Here is a 25,737-nt window from a genome sequence, read left to right as displayed (position 1 = left end):
GGCATCCAGAGCCACCACAGGCCACAGGAGGTTAAGGGCCAGATGAGCAATATAGCTAGTAAGTGCTCTGCATTTGGGCTTACAGTTATGAGTCATTAGGACTGAGATCATCAGGGCTCCGAATGGAAATGGCAATTTCGTGTCAGAGGACTGAGAGAGAAGGAAGGTAGGGAATTCTAGATTTGGGTGAAATTTCCTTCTGCAAATGTAGAGTATGCATTCATTTCTCCATAGCTACACTCACAGCTTTCTCTCCCTTTCCCTATTGCTGACTATTAGAGGCTGAATTGTGTCCTCCTCTACCTTATTCCCCAGATTCATAAGATGAAGTTGTATCCCCTAGTACCTCAGAATGTGACTGTGTTTGGGGAATAGCAACTTTAAAGAGGTGATTAAGGTCAAATGAGGTCATGTGAGTGGGCCCTAATCCACAATATGACATATATATATGTGTGTGTGTGTGTGTGTGTGTGTGTATATATATATATATATTTTTTTTTTTTTTTTTTTTAGTGAGAGAGAGAAGTGAGAGGGGCAGAGGGAAGATAGGGGGAAAGTTGAGTCTACAATGTGGCTCCAGGTAGGATGTGGGAAACTAGTGCTATGAATTGCCCCATTGGCCATCTATAACCTCCATTCAGTGAACAGGTATCTGCGGAGAATTTTTTTCTGGCTCACTTCTATGCTATGATATGTTGTAGAACAGAGGTGGCATTCATGCAGGTTTTTGTTGAAAGAGAGTGTACATTATGGGGAAGTAAACACAAGAAGCAACAAATAAGGCAGTGTATAGTGAAGCATCAAGCTATGGGATAAGAAATGGAAAAAGTCTCTGTGGTGAGGTTCGTGTATTGTGGCTCCTGGATTAAGTGTGTGGTCCAAGAATGGAGTAGTGTGGATTAGGGTGGACTGGACAGGGCAGGGTGTGCTACCCTTCAGTGGAAGACTCAGTCCAACACTGATGCAGGAATAGATGTCTTTGGTGGTTTGGATGATGGAGACGTTTGGCTATTTCTGAATGGCTGAGTTAAAATAGAAAATTGTGTTTGTTTTTGCCAAACAATGTTTGTTGGAGAAATTATTGACTTCTTTTATTGATCATTTCATTCCTGACCCCTGCTTTAGTCCTTATGTTCATCTTGTCCTTGACTTGACTTCTATTCCCGAGTCATCCTCAATGGCTAGGGCTCAAGGCTCAGATTTGGGAATGGGACAGAAGGCAGGGATGGAGAGGAGTCTGGCTGCATACTGATGAATAATTAAAAAAAGAAATGCCTAAGGACTCTTTTCTTTATTACACAAAGTATCATGTGACCATTATCATGTAAATCTTGCAACAACCCTCTGGGGTTAAGTACTATTATTATTTAAAAAGTTAAAAAGAATGTGAATTTCAAAATGAGTTCCTAAAAATATTCTGGTGGTAAAAGAATTCAACAATATAGATGTATAATATTATGAAGTGTGCATAGCATTCCACATATCTTCATATATGTTTGTATGTGTATATATATATATATATATATTTACATAAATGGAATTTCACACTCTGTATCTGATGATTTGATAGTTCATTTAATATATCTGGGAAACCTTTTCATGTTTGAGCACATATATCTGTCTCATTAAAAACACACCTCTTTACTGAGGTATCATACACAGAGAAGTGCACCTATTTTAAATGAACAACTCATTGAGTTATCATGCTTCGTTCTTTTTAAATGACTTGGAATTTTCTCCCTATTTAAAAAATTAAGGAATACACACTCATAGTAAGAAACTTAATGGTAGAAAAAGATGTAATGGAGAAAAATCAAGGCTTCTAATCTCTCCATTCTTAACCTCTAGGAGTGACTACGTGAAGAGGTGTTCCCCCCCCCATTTATAGAAATAAGATCACATTATATATGTTCTTCTGCAATTTGAGGTTTTTTTCTTTTTTCTTTTTAGAAAAAAGGCTTTCCTAGCTTTCCATATCTGCTCTCACTGATGTCTAAGAGGATGTTCTGTACTATCATTCTCATTTTATGAATGTGGAGAGGATGGCAGAAAGAGGCTGAATAACTTGTTCTGGGTCTCCTAGCTAGAACGTGGTGGAGATGGGCTTTCACCCCAGCGCGTCTGGTCCCAAGAGCTTCTTTCCCTCCTTTCCCACACTCTACTTAAGTGACAGACATTCTTCCAGGGTCCTCATGCTGCTTGTAACAGGGACAGCTTTTAAGTGGAGGTACTTGTGTCATTACTGTTGGTGTATGCATTGTTGTTTTAAAGGGACATTGAAGCTCCTTTACAGTGACAGTAGACCAAGAGACCAGATCTTGTTTAGCTTGGCACACGGGAGGAAGTGTGGTTTCGAAGAAGAGGTTGTGGCCTCAGTTTCTAATGCTGCCATCAACCAGCTGTTTGGCTTTTCTGGGTTTTGTATCCTCAGCACAGAAGTGCAGAACCTTAGGTCCCTAAGCTCCATGCAGGGGATGGGAGGACAAGAATTGCTGAGTTTGGTTCATCTTGCACTTTTCAGAACCCTTTGTGGTATCTGGCACATAGTATGCGTTCAAAAAGAGGTTTGTTGAATGAATGTTTGTTAGTTTTCTGGGGCGGCTATAGCAGAGAACTGTGAACAGGGTGACTTAGAACAACAGAAGTTTATTTTTTCACAGTTCTGGAGGCCAGAGTCTGAAATCAAGGTATTGGTAGAGCCATGCTCTTTCTCAAACTTTCAGGGGAGAATCCTTCCTCCCCTCATCCTAGCTTCTGGTGGTTCTGGCAGTCCTTGGCTTGTAGATGCATCACTCCAACCTCTGCCTCTGTCTTCACATTCCTTTCCTGTGTGTCTGTGTCGAAATTTCCTTCTTATGAGGACACCAGTCGTTGGATTAGGACTTCCCCTACACTAATATAACCTCATCTTAACTTGATTACATCAGCTAGACTATTTCTAAGTAAGGTATTGGGGGTTAGAATTTGAATATGTTATTTTAGGGGACACAGTTCAACCCATAACAGATTGAATGAATGCAGGGATGAATGATTGAGTGACGTGAATTCTATTTTTTTTTTAAAGATATTATTTATTCATTCATGAGAGAGACAGAGAGAGAGAGAGAGGCAGAGACACAGGCAGAGGGAGAACCAGGCTCCATGCAGGGAGCCCGATGTGGGACTCCATCCCTGGCCTCCAGGATTATGCCCTGGGCCGAAGGCAGCGCTAAACCCCTGAGCCACCAAGGGATCCCCCGTGATGTGAATTCTAATCACCTTGTAAGGATCCTTAGCTGTGCGTTCCCTCAACAATTTATTTGTACATACCCCCTTTCTTCCTTTTAATAGGTTGCCTAGTGGATAAATGCAAGAATTGATGTGCAAACATTTAGAAAATTATAAAGTCAACATAAATGGATGTATTATTGTTAGTATCATTACTATACAAATTATCAGTCCTCATAGGGAATATAATATCACTTCTACTTGGGTGACAAGAAACAAATAATTGAGAAGAAGTATAAAATTTCACAAAATGAATGTAGAACTACACAAAATGAGGACATTAGCTCAGTTATTTTGGTCCCTTACTGCGAGAAACAACCTGATGCATGTTCATTCTCTTTGGCTACCCCTGGAGGTTCTCCCCCGATTTCCCCCACTTGATTACTATTCCCTCGACCCTTAATTCTCCTGGACATGACTGAAAGAGAGGAAGGGAAGGGGAGATTATTCTATTGTTGCTAGCTGGACAGAGAAAAGGAGGATAATGAGATAGTCTAGTTTTGGTTTAGTCACAAGCCCTTGCCCTTCTTCCTGTTCTCTGAAAAGTCCTATCTCTGCTGTGAGTTCTCTGGCTTCAGCCTCCGGCTCCTAGCTCCAGCCTCTGCTGGTGTGGAACTTCTGTAGTTTGTTCACTTTTCTGTCTTCTAGCCACCTTGCATTGTCCTGTCATGCAACCATGGTCTGTGTTTTCCAAGTAACTGAGATGAGGGATATGAAAGAAATGGTGGAACAAAAAGGAGAGCAGGATTCCTGTGTCGTTCCATTTCCTTCCTTGAATTGTTTTTCCAGGTTGCATTCACAAATTGCTCCTTTTTCCGTCATGATTAGTCTCTGGGCTGGGAAAAGAAAGATTAAAAAGATTTAAAAGATTAAAAATAGATACAAAAAGGTAGGGGTAGTCCTACCTCCACTTCACCATTCCAAGAGTCCCTGGCTCTTCTTTGCACACCTCCATTCCTTAACTCACCTCCTCTACTGGGAAGAATGCTTGCTTTTCCCCACCACCATCAGGTGCTCACTCTGTTTATGAATCCATACCTCTCCAGTCCATTGCATTGATATGGTTTAAGCAAACCTGAGACAGTACTTGAAAAGCCTTTTTTATTTTAAGCTCAAGACAGATGACTTTGTAATTTGCTTTCTAGCAGGATTCTTTATGAGGATTCACAATAGTAGAGCAACATAGTATACGTAGTACAGTATAGTGACAATACTTGAGATAGAAATATTATGTATAGCAACATAGTGTAGTGAGGAACTTGGATATCAAATCAGATGTCAAGTCAGGCAAGCCTCTTTTACATAGTAACATAGAATAGTGAGGTGAACTTGTGATAGAAATACTACACTTGGAAACAGTTTTGCTAGTAAGGCTCCCTCATTGTGGAATTTAGACCTCTCACCCGCACAAAGCTTTTATCAGAAAGAATGGGTCTATCCCCTCTAACTCTTTATTTAAAAAAATTTTTTTTTAAATTTCCGAGACCTTGAAAGTAGTAACCTTAAAAAGAAAAATTCTGAGCCCCAATCCCCCTTCTTCTGTTCCTGCAATCCTTTGCAGTGTATATGCCTGCCAGTGCTTAGTCAAGAGGATGGTGGTAGCAGTTGTTTCATGAATAGTGACATATGGGTAACTGTAAACACAGCCATGTTAAAGATAAATGTGTGAATGGGCTCTTCCGGGGTAGCAGGGAAAGGAATGGAGGTGCCACTTCAAATGGTTGACAGTAGCAGTTAAGTAGTAGACTATTTGAGTTGTGAAGCATGGATAAAAGGGAGCAGTAGGAAGATGTGCAAATGAATTTTTAAATTATATTAATTATAGTACAGAAAGGCAAGGACTGGCAAGTTTGAACATTTTTCTGTTAGCCCAAGAAAATAAAAAATTCCTTATTTTTGCAAGAAAAAAATCCGTTTTTTTTTGAAAAAAATCCTTTTGAAACAGTGTATGTTTATTGTTTCTAACATTGCAATGACTAAACAAGAGTGGATTTTCATTATTTTAAGATATAGTGAGTAGTCCTAAGCAATGAAGAATTATACAGAAGTAAAATTGAAGTTTATTACAAGGTGCCCCATATCTAGTTTTAATTTATGTGTAAGGGATGCCACCCCTCCCCCCAGTAAAACAATAGCAGTAGAGTAAAAATATCAGTGTGGGATACTGACAGCTCTGGCATCTGTATAATATCCTTGGAAGTATGGTTGAGCACTAATGTTTAAAAGTTGAACATTGATTTGTTTTAAGGAGATACAGTTTCTATAGAGCTAAAAACATGTGTATACTCCTAATTACATAACTATTCAGTTTTTAAATAATTTTAAAAGTTCTTTAACACAGATTAAATATTATATATAAAAAATTAAATTTCAAACAAATTTTTATTTGTTCAGCCTGTTCAAAGTGACATGTAGTTAGCAAATCTCAGTTTTTCCCCTGTTAAGCTTGTGTTTTAAGCACACTTTCGATGAATTATTTCTGGTATTTCATGTTTTTACTTTTTTCCTCCACAGTTGAACACAGCTGAAGAGCTTAAGTCTGTAGGCTAAATATTTTTGGCATTTTTGGTGGGCCTAATTATTTTCATTCAGTATTTATTTCATAGTACATGATACTATGTGCTGGAATTAACACTTTCATTTTCCTCTCTTCTGTTCATTTTTATAAAACAAGTCCAGAACATTAGATGATATTAAAAACCTGATCTTTTTGCTGTACAAAGACAGTGATGCAGCTGTCTAGAGTGTTCATTGAAAGGCATCATCATGTGACAGCTAAAAATGTTTATATATTTCAAGAAAGTTCCACTCCTATATCAAAAAAGTATTGAGTGTCAGTATAGGAATATGAAAATGTATGCTGTGCAGAAGTTGGCAATCACCTACATGGTGATAAGAATGATGGTTTTTACTACTGGCTGTGTGGCTGACTATGCTGGTGATTTCTCTTTTATAGGCCATGGTTTCCTTTTGTAAAATGAGGGCCTATTTGATATCCCAAGTTCCTCTGCTTTCCTGATTTTTTTGAAATAATTAAGCTTTGACATTGAACATGATGAACAAACTGATTTGGTGTCTGCATATCATCTTGGTGCGATGAGGTGAAAGGTGGCTCTCAGAGTCACCCATGGACACCAGACTCTAATATCCCCCGAGAAGCCCACACTTCTGTCTGCCACAGGAACCTTCAGAGGAACTGTTGGATAATTTGGTTATGTGAGGTAGAATAGAGAAGCAAGGACAGTGTAGGGAGCCTGACTTGGGATCAGGCTCCAAGGAGGGCTGGTTTGCTTGATGGGCCATTTTTCTGTGGAATGGTCTACCTCGATCATGCCTGAATATTACCTTCGTGTAGTAGTCACACTGCTGGAAAATCTGACAATTAGAGATTGTCCATATATTAAAATGTTCTGCTCTTTAGAAGGGGTATGAAATCATTGAAATATGTTGCTTTTCCCATTCTTACTGACTTGAGAATACTTGCTCCGATGGACAGAATTCTTTATGCTGAAAGGGAGAGATGGAAGTAACTGAGTTTCTTTTGGGGTCAGAGAAGCCTGGATGAAGGGAGTGCAGAGGGTCGTTAGTGGAGTGACCATGTAATTTATTCTCTGCACTTTTGAGTGTAAAGGGATGCTTTTGATAATTTTGCAGAGTCAACGGGGTAAGCTGGGTCTGTCTGGGACAAACAAGGCCATATGGTCATCCTAGCTGAGAGCAGTGTGAGTGAGCCCAGGAAATAGAAGAAAGTTTCATCAAGTATGGGGAAGATGCCAAAGAATACAGAAGCTCTTTCAAACATTTTCAGGCTAAATGCAAGAGAATTGATTTTTTCCTGTGAATGCTTCTTTCTGTGGGCTCTGTGGTTCTTGCTGGAGAAAAAATGTTACATAGTGTAGGACAGGCAGGGGATTTAGCTTTAGGCAGACCTTCCTCTATTCTTTGTTATCCATGTGGCTCTTGGGCATGTTACTTCATTAGCCTAATTTATTTATTTGTAAAATGATGAAGATCTACTTTCCAGGGTTGTGAGGATTTTATGAGATAAAGAATGTTAAGTGCCTAGGATCTAGTTAGACGTTCAGTAAATGTTAGTACCTTCTATCTTTTCTCTTTCCAGAAATTAGAACTTTTAGCACCTTATATCAGTTACATTGTAAAATTATCTGTGTGTGTATGCATGTGTGTGCACGTGCATGTGGGTGTGTGTAGTCTGGTTATTTAATTAATCCACATTTCCAATGTTAATGCCACAGGAGATTTTGTTCTCTTCAACAGACAGACTTTAGGTGCACAAGCTGTCCATCAATTAGTGCCTGCACATGATGCTAAATATCTGGTTTAAGTCCTGCTTCTACCACTAACTCTGGTGTGACACTGGTTCTTCGGGCCTCATCTGTGAAAGGAGATGGTGAGCAACATTATCTCTCATACCTCTTCCTGTTCTCTCATCCTATAAGACACTCAGCCAGCAGAATTCATTGTATTAGACCATCTGTGACTGTTTTCATTGCCTGCCTGCTTTCCTTCCTGCCTTCATTCTTGCTGTGGGGAAGATAATAGTTCAAATAATTTAAATACTGATCTTTGTATTTAAAGACTTAGTACTAAAAAGACTTAGATCTCTAAAACTTCTGTAAAGGAAAGTAGATATGCTTTTGTAGTGCAAGTTTTTGTTCAGTGCACTAAGTTTTAAACGTTAGTGTCAGGAAGGATTTTTATGCCTTCACACAGGTTCTTAAATGCTACTACTGTTGGATATAGAATGCATGTGTGTTTTATTCCTTTGTGGCTGATTTTTGTTTACCATTCCTACCCTTTCCTACCCCTCGCGTCCATAGAGCATCAAGATTATGTTCCATGTTTTCATTAGTTTTATATCTCCTGTCTAGAGCAACTGATTGCTATTTTTATGTGATTAGAGCTATCTTTGGCTAAATAAATGCATTTACATAACTGATAACTTTCTGGTGAATTTTTAAAATGCTGCAATAGTCAAGAGCCTTGCTGTGCTTCAACTTGAAGCAAGTTGGTTTTTTTTTTTTTTTTTTTTTGTTAAATGGAGCTTCTATTTATAGTTAAAATATTCACTTCCTGAGTTTGAAGGGTAAAAAAGGACACTGAGTGAATATTTTATGAATATGGTCATCTACTGTATTTTAAAAAGCCTCTTGAAAGGGGCATTTCAAAAACTGGTTGGTAACTTATTCCTGTGACTTGCAAGCTTCATCGCCAGGAAGTTCCTTCTTTTGTATCAAATACAAATCCCTGTCCTTGCAATTTAATCACATTCCTCTAGTCTCATCCTTAATGGAAAAGAAGTGCTCCCTTGTACGTTCTCCTTGTAACCTTGCAGGCGGTTGTGCGGCTGACCTCCTCACTCAGCCATCTTTTATCTGGCCTAAATAACTGCATTTCCTTTACAGGTCCTCTTAGGACTCATTTCCTGACATTTTAATCATTTTCGTCGTTTTCCTTTGGATGCTGGCCAACTTCTCCTCATCTTGGTTGGGTTCAGGTCCAGAATAGCTCTTAGCATGGTACTAAAGTCCCAACTAGACCATCGTGCTGTGGAAGGCTGCTAGCACATGATCCTCCTGAGCTGGCTGCTCGTTTGTTTGTACTTCCTGATGCTTATGTATCTTTAAAAATAACTCACTGTTGCTGATTCATACTTTGCCTAGACCCTCAGAGTTTCTTTTATATAAAATTTGTTTTCCCCCTACCTCTTACTTGAGTGGTTAGTTTTTACTACCTTTCTAATTAAATTGCCTCCTGTTGTTTCTGTAATCCTTATGGCAGCATCAGCAATTTGCAGCTATCGATGGGAACAGAAAAATGTCAATCCAAAATGCTATCTCTTTAATAGGTATTTGTAATTATATGGATGCTTGATCTTAAACACATATATAACCTGTTTATCATATATGTTTTGAGTATCCTCTGCCCCCATTAGGTTTTTGGTCGTTCTTTAGTTAATTATGTTTTAGTTTTGTCTCTGAACCAAGTTGTAAATAACCTGAAAGCAGGAACTCTTGTGTTTTATATCTCTTTTCTGTTCTTTCACTGTTGAAAACTCAGTGTACATCTTGATGGGATTGATAGATTCTTTGCATTCCAGAATCCCGAAGTCCGTTTGAACACAATTACATCTTCATCGGAGAGAGTGCCTAACCACATGTATATTTTTGGTGCATTTAATCATATTCAGTTCTCCATTATTTAAGTCAGCAATGAAAGTATTACCCAAAGGCTGGGTAAACCCTCATGAAACTTGACTGTAACTGGATCTTGAGTAATAGTTCACTTGAGGGTGGCCCTCAAAACATTTGTGTTACACCCACCATGGTGGTCTGGAAATCATGTTTTCCTAGTTTATTAGAAAGAATGTTCTGCTGAATTGAATCGGAAGCCTTCACAAAAGTTAAAATATGTGATCTGTTATCTCCTATCCCCCAGGCACCCCATCGCTCTGACATAGAGGAAAATGAAATGGATCTAATAGGAATTAGCTATCCAACAGTCAAGCTGATCTTTACCAAACACCTTGTGATTTCTTTGCTTGCATATCTACTTTTGGAATGCAAACATTACATGTAATAAAGGCCTCTGTTTTGATGTAGATTTTCTATATACTAAGTAATTCCTATGGTAGGTAATCCTGTGGATGGTAGGAAGCACAGGTAATGATGTGGTTTGTAATAGCACCTCCACATTCTAATTCCCATAAGAGGCAACATGCTCATTCAAAATAAAATTAAAATTCTCGAGAATGAAGTGGAAAGGGGGGAAAAAGGCAGTTAGAAGAATAAATTAGCCCCAAGTGACTCTTTCCAATTCTCAAATTATAAGCCAGTCAGCTATGATATGAAACATGACAAGGACCCCAGGCTCTCTAGGTCAGGTAGCGGCAAGGCTGATATTCTGTGATTGTTAGTATATCAAATATTTAACTATAATGTGTGGAAATACCTCGAGTTATTATTACCCCTCAGGAGACTAAGCTATGTGATACCTACAAATAAGTAACACTAGATCCACCGAACATTTTATTATAGATGAAAGAGAATGGCATATCTCCAGGAGCAGCATGTTAGGAAGGCTTGGTAACTTTAGAAATGTGTCATGCTGTGGTTTTTAGGTATGCAGTGAATGAAGAGCTTGGTGTGGAAGGGGTAAGAATACTCTATGAATACTTATTATGTAAATTTGCATATGTTGCTAGGTTTATGTACGTTTTTCTTTTGTGATCCCAGCTTTCTTTATTTCCTGGACTGAGAAGCAAGTTTATTTTTCACATCAACCCAATATGTAAATTGGTCAGTCCTTGCTGGTGGCTTTCTCCTTCCAATTTAGTGGTGTCAGGTTAGTATCTGGGCAGAGGGTACCCATCATTAGCAATTAGTTAGCGTCTTGTCTGTGTAAATGCAGCCATGCTATGAGCCACCCAGCCCTTCTGTAAATGGAGGCTTTTGACCAGCTTGGGATTTATTTAACGTGGTTTATGTTTAGTGATATATGTTAAAATTGAGAATGTATGAAAACAGAGATTGTGTTTAGTGCAGGCATGTTATCAGTCATTGGTACACATTTCTTTGTGTCTGGAGTGAAAGGTCGCCATTTCTTGGTACTCTTACCGGACAGACTGGGATATTAAGCCAAAGAATTGAATAGGTGGGTTAAAGATAGATTGAGACTAAAGTTGATTTATAGTTTATTTTATTTTATTTTTTTTAAGATTTATTTATTTATTTATGATAGAGAGAGAGAGAAAGAGAGAGAAAGAAACACAGGAGGAGGGAGAAGCAGGCTCCATGCCAGGAGCCTGACGTGGGACTCGATCCCGGGACTCCAGGATCGCGCCCTGGGCCAAAGGCAGGCGCTAAACCGCTGAGCCACCCAGGGATCCCCGATTTATAGTTTAATACTTAATATCAATTTTCCTAGTCAAGTGTCATCTGAGAAGCATGCAGAGTTGCTAATTATCGGCAGCCATGTACTGGATAATATTCTCTGCACAGGTGGGGAGTAATTAGATCACAATGATATATCTGTAGCTTTAGGATGAAAATAGTAGTAATTTTAGTTTGACTCCAAAATCACACTTACATGATCATGAAATCATTTATGAGCTGATCACATGGAAAAATGTATATCTGATTCAAGAAAATAAGTTCTTTATTACTTGCCCTTAAGGGAAAATATGTAATGATGTTTTGTGATCTTGAGTGAGCTAATGAGTTGAGTGAGCTAATGAATTTGAGTAAACTGATATTTTGTAACTCTGCTCTGTTTGTTGCATCTAGGTTAGCAATGATTGAATTCATTCTTTTCTTGAATAACTTATTTTGCATTGATACCACTGAAAAGAGCAAGCTATAGTAAATTTCATAAGCTGGAAAACTCAGGATGCCTTAGAATGTGAAAATGCTGGGCTTCCTTTTATATACTGAAACATCGGGTTAATTGCCTTTATTTTCCACATCTTACAAAGTTCTTGAGTCTCTGGACAGCATACCAAAGTTCTTATTTCTGTAGATATGCATTCTATTGTTTATAGTCTACAACTGATAAATACCCTTATTTGGCACAAACACATATGATCAAAGGTGATCTGAACAGTATACCGGTTTGATTAATGAATATACTAGGCTTTCTTTAGGTTTGAACAAAGAATGGTATCACAATCGGTTTTGTTAATAAAATAAATAGAGGTTAAAGATTAGAACTCTTTCTGGTAGACTGTGCAGCCCTAAATCATTCAAAAGAAATGAAGCAGTTTTTTGAAACAGATTGTGTTTCCTTACGAAGGAAGCCACCTTTGTTCCATGTCACTGATGCATTCTTTATAGGTGAGGTCACTCTGCATTGCTGATATCTTTTTCCTTTCATAAAAGGGAGATGTGGACCGCTCCCAGTGCATTCCATTTCTCACAGCCCATAAAATAAGGCTTAAATGTACCTGTCCATTAAAAGCTTTTGAAGGACGAAAGCCAACCTCAGAGGCTTTGTGAACCATGAATTGACAATAAAAGACAGTATGCTTCTGTTTTTCAAATAGCCTGTTTAAGGACAAAAGAACTATTCACTCCTACATGACTTTCATGTAGTTAAAATAAAAGCTAGGAGGATGGTCATCTTGTTTTGTGCATGATTTTAAGGCAGCTTGACAGATTATTTGAAACAATAGTTTTGAGTTATTTAACAAAGTCACTGAGAGGGATGTGTGGTATAAAGTCTATAAACACACCTTTATGTCTGTTTCTTTAAATAGAATTAAATTTAAGAAGTTAGCTCCTCAACCCCCACAAAATCTAAAGGGCTTAAAGTATTTATAGAGTATCAGATTGAGCTTTAACTATTGAAATAGTCTCCTAACTAATCTTCCTCTTCTACTTGCATCTCCTGGCGTTCCCTTACATCTCAATGTGAAGGGACACTCTATTGCTTAAAACTATGTAATGGCCCATTAGACTGAAACAGTATGATTGAGCCATATCTTTTCCTCTACCTTATCGTTTAAGCTTATATATTTTGCTTCAGCCATACAAATTTTCTTGCTCTTCATCAAACCACCTGGGGCCATTTGTACTCACTCTCCATGGAACCAGGAAGGAAGGTCTGCTTTTACCCAGATTTCAAGATGGCTGCTTTTTTTTTTTTTTTTTTTTTTTTTTAAGATTTTATTTGTTTATTTGATACAGAGAGAGCACGAGCAGGGAGCGTGGCAGGCAAAGGAGCAGGGAGCCTGAGGTGGGGCTCCATCCCAGGACCTGAGCTGAAGGCAGACACTTAACCACTTACCCGAGTGAGACACCTAGGTGCCCCAGGATGGTTTGCTTCTTCAATTTGATTTCTTCTCAGATGTCACTTCCTTGGAAGGGTCTTCTCTGGCCACCATATTCAATCTTCTAGTCTGATATTTTCTTTTTTTTTTTTTATAAGTATTTTTTTTTTAATTTATTTATTCAGAGAGAGAGAGAGACTGAGAGGCAGAGACACAGGCAGCGGGAGAAGTGGGCTCCATGCAGGGAGCCTGACACGGGACTCGATCCTGGGTCTTCAGGATCAGTCCCCGGGCTGCAGGCGGCGCTAAACCACTGTGCCACCGGGGGTGCCCTGATATTTTCTTTATAGCACTTATGTCCACTTAAAATTATATATTTACTTGTTTACTTTGTCACCACCCCCACCCCCATAGACGGTAGCTCTATGAGGGTCAGGACTGATTAAATTTATTGCTGTCAGTATACCCAGCAGCTAGAACACTGCCTGGTACACAGTACGCCCTCGGTAAGAATTTGTTTAATTAACAAATCAGTGAATGAGTTTTACTTGATGTATGTTGGCCCTAATAACTCTGCAAACCTCATGTTGAAAAAATAATTCAGGGATGCCTGGGTGGCTAAGTGGTTGAGCACTTGCCTTTGGCTCAGGGTGTGATCCTGGAGTGCTGGGATCGAATCCTACATTGGGCTTCTTCCATGAAGCCTGCTTCTCCCTCTGCCTATGTGTCTGCCTCCCTCTCTCTGTGTCTCTCACGAATAAATAAATAAAATCTTAAAAAAAAAAGAAAAAATAATGCAAATAGGAATATGATTGTTGATCATTCAGATGTTTAAGTTAGAACTGAAAAGTTTTATAGATAAGTGAATTAAAGTGTCATATTTGCTTCCTTAGGAATTCATTTTGTATTGTTTGGCTTATGAATGTAAAAATGGAATGATTTAAAAAATAATTTTGCCATGAGCCTTTTTTTCCAGTACAAGAGATGAACAGCATGATTTCAAACTATAGCACTATCTCTGTTTTTAGCTTTTGGAAATGAATACACACCCTTTATAACTGATACTGTCAGCATACTTCAGTACTCATACATTTAAAGCTACCCAGAACACCCAAGATAATGAGAGCATGGAAAGGAGCACTGTCTTTTTCATATATTTCTGCAAACTCCTATGCTTAACATATTCTTTAGAAGAGAAGTGACATTGTTTTCTGTACCTAAAACTGTTTAAGGAGTGGGTGGAAACACCTATTAATCTTGGCTGTGTCGTGATTTGAGAATATTTGCTCATGGGATGTTGTGTAGATTCAAATTAGCCTACAAGTATCCATTTTTTTCCTTTGCAAAATAATACTACTGAATTGTGGGTTGATACTGTTGAGTGTCCTGAGCCTGTTGATTAATATTAGAAATGAAGTTCTTTTTCTAATCTAATCTATGTGCATTATATGTAAAATTCACTTAAGTGTCTCTGTGTAGACACTTATAAACATGATCACCATCACGTTCCATCATTTACCATCCTTAAATCTGTATGTGTTTTTTCTAGCTTATTGACATGGAGTCAGAGCTTGCTATAAATTTATTTTTCCCATTGTTGCCCTGTGTGCTTCTATGAGAGGGATGGATCTTTGTATTTTTTTTCACTAACAGATAATTCTGTGTTTTATCATATATTGGTACTGGTCTGCTTTCCACTTAGAATTAGAGGTTGTCTGGCACCTAGGTGGCTCACTCAGTTAAGTGGCTGCCTTTGGCTCAGGTCACGATCCTAGGGTCCTGGGATGGAGTCTCAGGTCCAGCTCCCTGCTTAGTGGGGAGTCTGCTTCTCCCTCAGCCTGCTGCTCCCCCTGCTTATGTGCTCTCTCCGTGTTAAATAAATAAAATCTTTAAAAAAATAGAGGTTGTCCCTCCTACCCACTAATGATTCTGGGGCAGTTCTATAAGGTCACTGTACATAGGCCCATTATTAAAACCAGGCTCTAGCTTGCACCTTTAGTGTTGCCTCACATGACCAGGCTGTGTCCTGTGTTAATCAGTGTCCCCGAATCAAGTACATACCCCTGATGTTGCTGTGGGTTATCCACCATTCATTCGCTCAGTAAATATTTACATGGGAGAAGATCCTTGAGCTACTTTGACCATGTCTTCTTTTCACCCACTATGGTCTCTGTCTAAACTATATCAAGCTTGTTTTTTCTTTTTTCATTTTTTTTGTTTGCCTCTTTTTTATCCCTATTTATTACCCACTCCCAAATCTCCAATTTGAGTATCTCAGTCTTTGTTTTATAGTCATCCCTCTTTTCCCAGTAAGCACATCATGTCTTAATGTCCTTTTTAAAATTCTTTAACCACATGGTTAAAGAATTATGGTAGAAAAACCAATGGTGAATAAAGCACATAGTAAAAAGAGGCATTAATAAGTATACTTTGCAATTTTTCTGCAAAATGGAACTTTATCTCCTTTTACTTTCCCTTTTTAGATGAAGAGCTATGAAATTATTCAAGTTTTTCTATAGCAGTTTTACAGGATTGTCATATTACCTGGGATTATTTTATAGATGAAAAAATTTGGATTGGCTTTTAGTTTCAGAATAAAATAATTGCTAGTTAAATGACTAATGTTAGTCGATCAGACTTAGTTAATATAAGTTTGTGGCTCTCTTAAAATAAAAGTTGAAGAATTAAATTTGTTTCTTGGTAATTTGATTTGTAGGAAGTGGGGAACAAAGGATTCCAAACAGGGCTTTTAAAATCAGTTCTAATTAATCGCGTGTGCAGATGCATCAGCAAAGATTGGGAGGCAATTAGTCTAATTATGTTTAAAATACAGTTGCATGCTTAAATAGATAATCACACCCTCAGGCTTGCCTATCTTTTTATACTTTATCCTTTAGGCACGTAGTGAATTTTTTGGCCATTAAGCATGACCTCATCAGTGTCTATGGAGCAGAACAGAGTGACAGAATGCAGATGAGCACGATTGCACGATCTCCCAGCTCAGAGTTCGATACTTCAGTGATAATACCTGCACAACACACGTACATACAAAGATTAAAACATACTACAGAAAATTTATGTTCTCTAGCTCACCGCTCCCCTCCACCACTGCCAAATCTAACTTTTGGAAAGCTGAGCTCTCTTTATGAACTCTTTCTTTCGTACTCCAATTTGGAGTAAACTATGGCTGAGTCCTATCCTGAGTGTTATGAAATAATTTGAGTTTCAGAGTAAACCTTGAATAAGCAACACCTCGCCTAACAGCATACCATTTGCATGACTCAGTTACAGGCGAGGTAGAGGGGCCAGGTAGAAGTGCCATCTGGGCTTCTGAAGTACTTTTTTACCTCTCAGGTCTTCAGTTGCTGCAGCTTACAATGGATGTGACACACCTGACAAAACTGTTTTTCTTTTCAGCTTCAGCAATTGCTATCTGGACAGGTGAATGAACAGAGATGTTTCACCTGTCTTTCATTAAAAACTAATGTGACCATTTTTCTCTTCAGTAGATTCAGCTTTATTGGAATCTTTTGAAGGTGGTCTTGTGTAAATATTCCCCTATTGCCCTTCCTTTGGTTTCTGGTAGCATTAAAAATGATTTATAAATTACATTTTCATTTTATAGGCTATTCCACAGTTACAAGACTATAGTCTTTATTACCAACCTACCACAGCGATTTTGCTTTTTCTTTCAGCTGCATTTGCTGTATTTCTGACCATATTATTTGTAGCAGAAACTGAGGTTTATTATCATTGCTCTATTTATAACTGGATTGTGTGTTTTTCTCCACGTAGGCAAAAACAGGATCTTGAGGATAGATAGCTAGTGATTTTAGGACAGTTGGAGCTTTGCTTTCTGGACTGTTTTTGCTAATCTTGGTATGAGAACATGGTTTACTTCATCTGTGGCTATCAAAATATAGTGGATTTAGGTGAATGATAGATAGAGACTTGAAACATGGACGTTTGAGTATGCAATTAAGATTGGTTAATATGGCTTGTGCTCTGACTCCAGTATGCGCCATCATTAGGGCATTTTGTTCACATTTCATGCATGGACATAGGCTTAAACCCAAGTAGATTTGTTAGATTTTTGTTGACAGTACCATTTTACTTCTTCCCTTGAGATTACCTTGTTAGAGTTGGTAGTTAAGGTTGTGTTTGAGACGTTTATTCTTCCTTTAATCTTTGAAACAAACTACTCTTATTATGGTAAACACAAGTTGTTTTCAAATTTAGACCAATTTAGGAATTTGGTTTGTAATACAAAAGATAAATGTATTATTTTAGCAGGTTTTTGGTGCCAATTGTGCTATCATTATGATGGAATAGCTGCTTATAGAATAGAGGTATGTTTACTGTAGTGTATAACCTCTGTGTGTTAAGTGATTTATATAAGTATGTAACCTGTGTTTTTGCATAACCTTTACTAAAAACTGGATGAGTTTCAGTGTTTCTTTTCATGATGAGTCTTATGTACCACCCTCTTTGTTTCTTATTAATAGGATGTTAAATGATAGTACAATTTAAGGATATTAAAGGAATTAGGTTAGAACAACAGAACTGAAAACCATTGACTAGGTTTAGAAAAGCTTGGTGCTGCAGGGTTGTCATTGTGTCTTGGTTAAATTTGTGCAACTCAAAAAATCATTATTCTCTTCTATATATTATTTCATTAGATATCCTTCACATACATATCAGTTTATCATAAGTATTTCCATGTGCATTTTGGGTAGTTAGGACACTGGATTTTACATGTCTTTCTCCTTCAAGTAATGCTGGTTATAGTTCGATGAATTTAAATTTATTAACTTATGGACTAGCAAAGTTTAGATTGATTGACAGTCTGGCATTAGCAGTATAATGTATTCTTGAGTCCACAAAAAAGATGTATTGTGAAACTCTAGAATTGGGTAGAAAGAGATCATCTGTGTAGTGGCTTCAAAAAAACTGGGAAGAGCTTTTACAAAAGCAGCAGGAAGTACTTACTGAATCAGCACTCGTCCATTGTGTGAAGGGGTTTGCAGATTTCTAATTAAGCCACTGAATACTTACAGTCCTCAATTCACATGGAAAAATTTTAAAATGGTGGCGAGGCGCGTGTACGTATGTGTGTTTGTATAGGGCAGCTGCTTGTAATGATTGAGAGTGAAAATTAGAAAAAAATAATGTATGTGGAAACAGCAAGAAAAATTGAAATAGAGCGTCTTTAAAAAAAAAAGTAGAACCACCAAAAAGTTACTCCGTGTAATTTTGAGACCAGACAAAGGGATGGCCAGAGCATAATAGGAGCATGTAGAAGCCTGTTGCTAAATCAGAAATGAACAGGAATGCAGTTCAAAACCTCATTTACTACTCTTTAGTCTGTTGCCCTAGAGACAGACTTAACATATTGACTTTGGCAACTCCAGGGTAGCCTGCCATGTCTGCAGTTATTTAAGTGAAAATCTGAATTTGTGACTTAAAAATATAAGTTTACTGTATGTAGTCAATACAGTCAATTACATTTGGGTGGGTGGGAATTTCCAGGAGATTTTAAGTCATCTTATGGAAAATAATGAAATAAATGGATAAACAATTCTGTTTCTAAAAAGTTCAAATAAGAAAACACAGTAAATGAAAGCAAGACTTAATGAAAACCCAGTGCAAGATCTGTTGAGACTGATTTAAATTTCAGGCACCGTCTCGCTTTATAGCATGAGTGAGGTAAGTGGAGAACATAGATAACAAAATTAATAGTCAGAGGAGTGCTTAAAATATTGTTTAAAGATTGAAATGAGTTGGTCTAGAATGGTCAAGATCCCATCTAGTCCTAATTTTAAATGATTCCTTAGAGCAAGTGAGCTTTTCAGCTTTCTCTTACACCATCTCTGCTGTGTCTTGCCTTCTGGCATTATTATTATTCTGTAGTTGCAGTGAAAATGACATTTCAAAGATTTTCCTTGAGAAACACTAATCCAACTAGGGATTGTTTAAAAAGTGTCAAATGAAAAAAAAAATCATGGAGTTGGGATAAGGGGCTTGAGGACTGGACAGCTGTAATGGAAATGAATTCTTTTCCCTGCAGTGGTATTTTCCAAGACCACCTGCATGAAAAACGCCAGGGTGCTTATTTAAAGTGCAGGTTCCTAGTCCCAGCCCAGAACCAGAGATTTTGATTTCCGGGGACTGGGACACAGGAATTTGTATTTTGAACAATGTCTGGTGCACACTTAATGTTTGAGGGAAACCAATTCCAAAATGTAAATGCAAATCTTACCTATTAAGCTGCACAGATTGAATGTTTCAAATCTCTCTTTCCTCTGAGTATGATTTTAGAAGTGATATTTCATCCTAAAAATATTGCCTAATAGAAAAAGATTACATAAATGCTAGAATTTGGGCCACTGAACAAGTGAGGTGCCTGTGGGGGGAGAAGAGTTTTCATGGGAAGCAGTTTTATGTTTGTGATTAAATCACACATCAGCTTAATGATTGAAATGGTTTTAGGCAGAATATTTTCCCTTTGGGGAGAGTGACAGAATCATTTAGCACTATATTTTTTTACTCCTCTGTTAAAAAAAATATTCTAATTGAAATAGAAAAATATTTGATTAAGAATCAAATCCCTTCTTTCCTACCAAAGGATCCTCTTTATAGCTTTTTTGGCATTTAAGGATTATTGTGTATATATATCATCTTCAGATTTTATTCAAAATATGAATGACCAGAAACTCAAATGACCTGAAACTTTATCTCCTATTTTTTGAAAACAGTTTTTGATGCTGTGCTTTCTACTGTTTTACTGTCTGCTTAACAGACTTAGGGACTTCAGCCATAAGGACAGAGAAGCCCACACTGACTTTGCCAAGGGTCAGAGGGCCTTGTAGGAAGGAACTAGCTCCTGTGTCCCTGGAAGTGCAGAATGTATTCAGTGACTACACTACGAATGACATTTCAGCAGGATCTCAGCCTGTGCCTTTAATTTTTCATTTTAGAAAGATAACCACCTTCTCCTTTTGGTTGTTCCGATGCCTGCCTGCCTTCCTGCCTTCCTGCCTTCCTTCCTTCCTTCCTTTCTTCCCTTTCTTCCCTCCTTCCCTCCTTCCCTTTCCTGATACATTTCTGGAGCCCTATTCCAGGACGTGCTGGTTTTCTCAGAGTCAGCCCAGGTAGAGCTCAGGTGTGCCCCTGTTGACAGTAAGCCTATGCCAAAGCACATTTCATTTGCTCAGATACATTCCAACACTTTTCTATCCCTAAGGCCTTTACTTTAGTGGATAATTTAAGACACAAACAGAACCCCCCAAAATCATGTCAACAATTCTATATGGAATTGGAGGTGAAGTTCACTGCCTATTTGCTGAAGGATGAATTTGAATCTATTGAATCTATTCAAGTGCCTTCTCAGTAGTATTTAGCATGTATTTCCTGTTAATTTGAATGTTTAAACTTGGTCCATTTCACAGACTTGAGCAGTGGCACTGATTTGAATTTTTTAGACCCTAGTAAACCTTTAAACAGAAGGCTTCACTTCAGGAGGGCCTTCCTGATGAGAGGATGATGCTTAGGTGAAGTTCAGTTAGGTCTTGTAAGCACATGGATCGTTGTACTGAATGAGGGGCTGGTGTGCAAGTGAGTTGAGTAGTGTATAAAGCAGGTTAGTATTCCAAGTTGAACACGGTTTCTTAAATTGCTTTCTTAAGTGGTTTATTATAAAACACCTTGGGAAGTTTTTATTGACTTTGAAAAAGTTGCTTGTCTTAGGATTCCACTTTTGGATATCCCAATGTCTATTTTGGGTTTATGCTTTGTAAATCTTACTGTAGATCTTAATGATTTTTAAAGAAAAGTTTTTCATTGGTAGTTTCATGTTATAATTTGCAATTAATTAATGGCAGTTATTCTGAGTACTTCTCAAATAAGGTACTCATTTCATTCATATAGGAATGTTTGATCATGAGGTGTACGTTGCTAAAGCTTGAATGGTTAAAAGTTTTTTTTTTTTTTTTAAAGTTTTAAAACTTAGACTGCCTTTTAATTTATTTGGAAGTCTCTGAACAGTTATTTGGTAAAAACACATATTTACACACTGATTGTGGAGCAGTGACTAGTTTCAGGGTTGATCCTTACAGATGTCCTCTGTTTTGTTTTCTGAACAACACTTGTAACCCAGAAATCACTTCATTAACCTCTCGTTCTATCCGTCTATGCTTGACTTCTTGAACTTCAGCTTTTTTTCTGCTTGCTGCTTGTGCGCTTGGCCTGCATTATATCCTTCATGGTTTAACAGAGATAAGTGATGGTAACAAAAATACTCCCTTTATACAAAGTGGGTAGATTTAAAAGCTTTCTTACTGGTGCAGTCTTGGCTGAAATAGTGACCCACAGATGGTTGTGAAAAGGCCAAAATCCCACATGGAGGAGGAATAAGAAGAAAGATCAGTGAAGTATTACTTAAGTGAGCAAATGTATCTAGTATGGTCTGTGTATAGTATAGTCTAGTATAAGAATTAACCAAGGCCAGTGCCGAGCAGTTAAGCTATCTTTTGTGAAAATGCTTGCAGGACCCGTATGATATCTTGAGACTGGAATTGGGCAAGGAAGGAAGAAGAAAGAAAGGCTAAGCTGGGAGATTATTTACCTGTCAGTTTTTATTCCTGAAATAGTTAAATAGCCTAAAAATCTAATAGGAAGAAAGGAATGGGCAGCTGTAAATGCTGCTTCTGACAAATGGGAGACAGAACTAAATGTGAGGCAGTAGGGAATAGGAGGAAGATGGTATCATAAAAGAGTTCTTTACAGCATTCTATCTATTACCACAGCCAACATGTTTTCAGAATGGAAGTGACTATTCCCTAAACTAATGAGCCTATAAGAATTTGTATTCAGCAGTCAGATGATGGGAAGAATAAACCCTGGCAGCATAGTTGGCTGAGTTGTGCCAGAATAAAGGAGGCAATGACTCGTTTCTTGTGAAGAGAGCACAGAGCTGATGCTTGACCTCTGTGCTGTCAGATCTGATCTTGCGAAAGTCATTTTACCCTGGTAGACAACGGCCCATAATTCTCAGCCTCGTCTACCTTATAGGCATCTAGTAGGACAGAGCTGTAAGAAGGTACTGTGTTTGAAACTGAAGTGTCCTATAGTTTCATGGTATTGGTAAAATGGGAATGCAGCAGAGAATCTATGGCAGCTTAATATTCTGTCTTTTTCTCAGTGGTGAAGATGGCTAGGGCCAGAGTTCCCTACAACCTTTCACACTAGGATGGCTGGCTGGGCTCCCTTCTTCCTGCTGTGATGAATTTTACCTGTATAGGCTGGATTTGGGCTGCTGTCTCAACCCTGGACAATCTTGGAGATAACATTCCAGTCTCAACTTTTTTGGGGAGGGAGGGGGACTTCTAGTCTTAGTATTGTCATTTCTCACCATTAACATTATAGAAAAAAATGGCAGCATTTGAGCATTTTTCTAGAGGCACCCTGGAATGGTGGCCAAGTGCTTATAGAGGCTGTGCCGACCTGTTGGCTTATCTTCTTGTCTTTCAGTCTCTTGTCAGACAGTTTAACTTAGCATCTTCCAGTTCCAGAAAAGGAAGTTTCTACTACTTTCTCATTTCTTCTCCTTGACCTTTGACATAAGTCTAGAGTATCCAGAAACCTCTGGCATTTTTCTCTTTTCTTTCTTAGGAGCTTTTTTTTTTTTAAGATTTTATTTATTTATTCATGAGAGACACAGAGAGAAGGCAGAGATACAGGCAGAGGGGGAAGCAGGCTCCCCACAGGGAGCCCAATGTGGGACTTGATCCTGGAACGCCAGGATCACTCTCTGAGCCAAAGGCAGATGCTCAACCACCGAGCCACCCAGGCGTCCCTCTTCTGAGTTTTTGAGAGAATTGTGTGTACGTGCATTTTTTTTTCTTTTTTGGAAAGAAGGTCCACACACTTTCCTCAGACTTTCCTAGGGTTCCATTACCCCAAATTGTTAAGAACCACAGATTTCAAATAAGCCTGTTTCTTATATTCTAATTAGTGCTGTAGGGTATTCTCTCTCTGCAGTCTTATTATTAATTGCTTATTAGTAATATATGTCCATCTGACTTTCACTATTTTTATTCTTTTGCTGGCCTTTCTGGTCTCAGGGCACTCTTCCTTAATTATTATTATTTTTTAAAATTATTACTGTTATTATTTTTTAGAGAGGGAGCGAAAGGGGTAGGACAAAGGGAAAAGGAGACGGAGAGAGAATCTTAAGCAGGCTCCATGTGAGGCTCGATCTCACCACCTGAGATCATGACCAGAGTCAAAATCAAGAGTCAGGTGATGCTTGGGTGGCTCAGCGGTTGAGGTCATGATCAGGTCATGATCCTGGGGTCCTGGGATCCAGTGCTACATCAGGCTCCCCATGGGGAACCTGCTTCTCCCTCTGCCTATGTCTCTGCCTCTCTGTGTGTCTCTCATGAATAAATAAATAAAACCTTTAAAAAAAAAAATCGAGACACTTAACCCACTGAGCCACCCAGGTGCCCTACTCTTCTTAATTTTTTAAAAGCTCTGTAACTTGCCACAGCCAAGCTTCCTAGATTTCATCACTTTACCTGTGATTTAGCTGGATATATCATTCCCTTCCATTAGCCACATTCAGGGCTTTCTAATTCATATTTGCATTAAAAAATATGTAAAACTCCACAAATACATTTTATTATAGCAGCCCCCTGAGTAGGTTAATTTTTAGTAGAGTAGGATATTTTTTCAGTATGTCAATGTGGTTCTTCTCTACCTTTAAGAAAGCCTTCCTCTATTTCTTTCCCCAAAACTGTCTAATAAAGACTTCAGAATTTTATCATTGTAGCATGCTAGTTTTTGATATGGGGAACCATCTTATGGGCAGGTACAGCCATTTCTCCTCTTGAAATCAGTTGTAATGATCTCCTGAGTAAATAAAGCACCTGGTGAAAATGGTCTTTGAATGATTATGCTTTTTAAAATGTTTTATGATTCTAAGCATGACCCTATTCCTAATCAAATCACCTTTACTGTGTGTCTAGAACATTCCAAGTTGGTTTTTGGAATCACATCACTTCTTTTCTATCTGCTTATTCTATCCCTAGCTACTTGATTTGGGTGCTGGTTCATTAGTAGACATTACTGTGCATGTCACACAGCCAATTGGCACCACATTTTTGGCTCCTTCTGATGAATCTCTTTCTAGTTGGCTGGCAAATTAAATCCGTTCATTGAGATGGGTGTGTGTGTGTGTGTGTGTGTGTGTTTATATTTATATGTGTAGTACTGGCAGAGGATGGGGCATAAGCAAAAGTTGGTTTGGTTAAATATAGTTGTCTCTTCTCTATCTTCCTTATTTTTCCTTTTTCATCATTTTATAGCAAGTGGATCATGCATTTTATTATTCAGTTTTTATGCCTGTCAGTCAATTATTTGTTAGCTTTTGGATCTGTATTTAGCATTTTATTATTAGAATAATGAGAAACAGTGTATATATTTACATATCCGTTCCTCATATTGTAAAGACCTGTGACCATAGTGACAATGTAAGTTAGCTTGCATGAAAGTATCTAGGATCAGGGCCCCTGGGTGGTTCAGAGGTTGAGCATCTGCTTTTGGCTCAGGGCATGATCCCAGGACCCGGGACTGAGTCCCACATCAAGCTTCCCGCAGGGAGCCTGCTTCTCTCTGTGCCTGTGTCTCTGCCTCTCTCTGTGTCTCTCATGAATAAATAAATAAAATCTTAAAAAATAAAAAAAGTATGTAGGATAAATAGTAGATACTTAACTGTTTTCCAGACAATGTTCTGGGTCCCTTTTTTTTTTTTTTAAATTTTTATTTATTTATGATAGTCACAGAGAGAGAGAGAGAGAGGCAGAGACACAGGCAGAGGGAGAAGCAGGCTCCATGCACCGGGAGCCCGATGTGGGACTCGATCCCGGGTCTCCAGGATCGCGCCCTGGGCCAAAGGCAGGCGCCAAACCGCTGCGCCACCCAGGGATCCCTGGGTCCCTTTTTTATTCTTAGAACAACACTATAAGGTAGTTGCTATTATGATTATTGAAGATTTCATTTATTCATGAGAGACACAGAGAGGCAGAGACACAGGCACAGGGAGAAGCAGGCTTCCTGCGGGGAGCCTGATGGGGGACTCATCCCAGGATCCCGGGATCACGACTTGAGCTAAAGGCAGACACTCAACTGCTGAGCCACCCAGGTGCCCCTATGGTAGTTGTTATTATTATCTCCATCTTACAGATGAGGTAATAGACACAGAGAGGTTAAGTAACTTGTTTAAGGTTACACATCTGGAAGTAATTGTATTATTTAGAATAAGTTAAAAAAAAAAAAAAAGAATAAGTTAAGCTTTGGGACACCCAGGTATCTCAGTTGGTTAAGTATCTGACTCTTGGTTTCGCTCAGGTCATGATCTCATGGTTCTGGGATCAAGCCCACGCACTGGGCTCTGTACTCAGCAGGGGAGTCTGCTTGAGAGTCTCTCTCTGCCCCTCCTCCCCTCACCCCCACACTTGATCGCTCTCTCTCTCTCAAAAAAATAATCTTTAAAGAAAGAAGAAATAATAGGTTAAGCTTTGGTACAGTAATGGACAATATGTGTAGTACCTTAAATATGAGAGGCTCAACACAGCAAAGACTTATTTCTCACGATGCATGGCCAATGTGAGGTCCCAGGGGGC

The 25,737-nt window shown here is 38.4% G+C and overlaps 1 protein-coding gene across 3 annotated transcripts in view; it reads left to right on the top strand.

Annotated features, from left to right (window-relative positions):
• Positions 1 to 25,737, top strand: part of SH3RF1 (SH3 domain containing ring finger 1) — a 182,412-nt gene that overhangs the window by 7,419 nt on the left and 149,256 nt on the right. The window contains exon 1 of one of the 3 annotated variants that reach the window (XM_038573567.1): positions 7,546 to 7,678. The exons of the other annotated variants lie outside the window; for them this stretch is intronic. Within the exon in view, the coding sequence (XP_038429495.1) occupies positions 7,676 to 7,678 (3 nt within the window). The 5' untranslated portion in view covers positions 7,546 to 7,675. Of the gene's footprint in view, positions 1 to 7,545; positions 7,679 to 25,737 lie in introns of those variants that run through there. 3 annotated transcript variants of the gene reach the window in all.

The sequence above is a fragment of the Canis lupus genome, chromosome 25, assembly GCF_011100685.1.
Source record: "Canis lupus familiaris isolate Mischka breed German Shepherd chromosome 25, alternate assembly UU_Cfam_GSD_1.0, whole genome shotgun sequence".
Taxonomy (NCBI): domain Eukaryota; kingdom Metazoa; phylum Chordata; class Mammalia; order Carnivora; family Canidae; genus Canis; species Canis lupus.
Note: the sequence above shows the minus strand (reverse complement) of the source record. Positions and strands in the feature narration are given on the sequence as shown.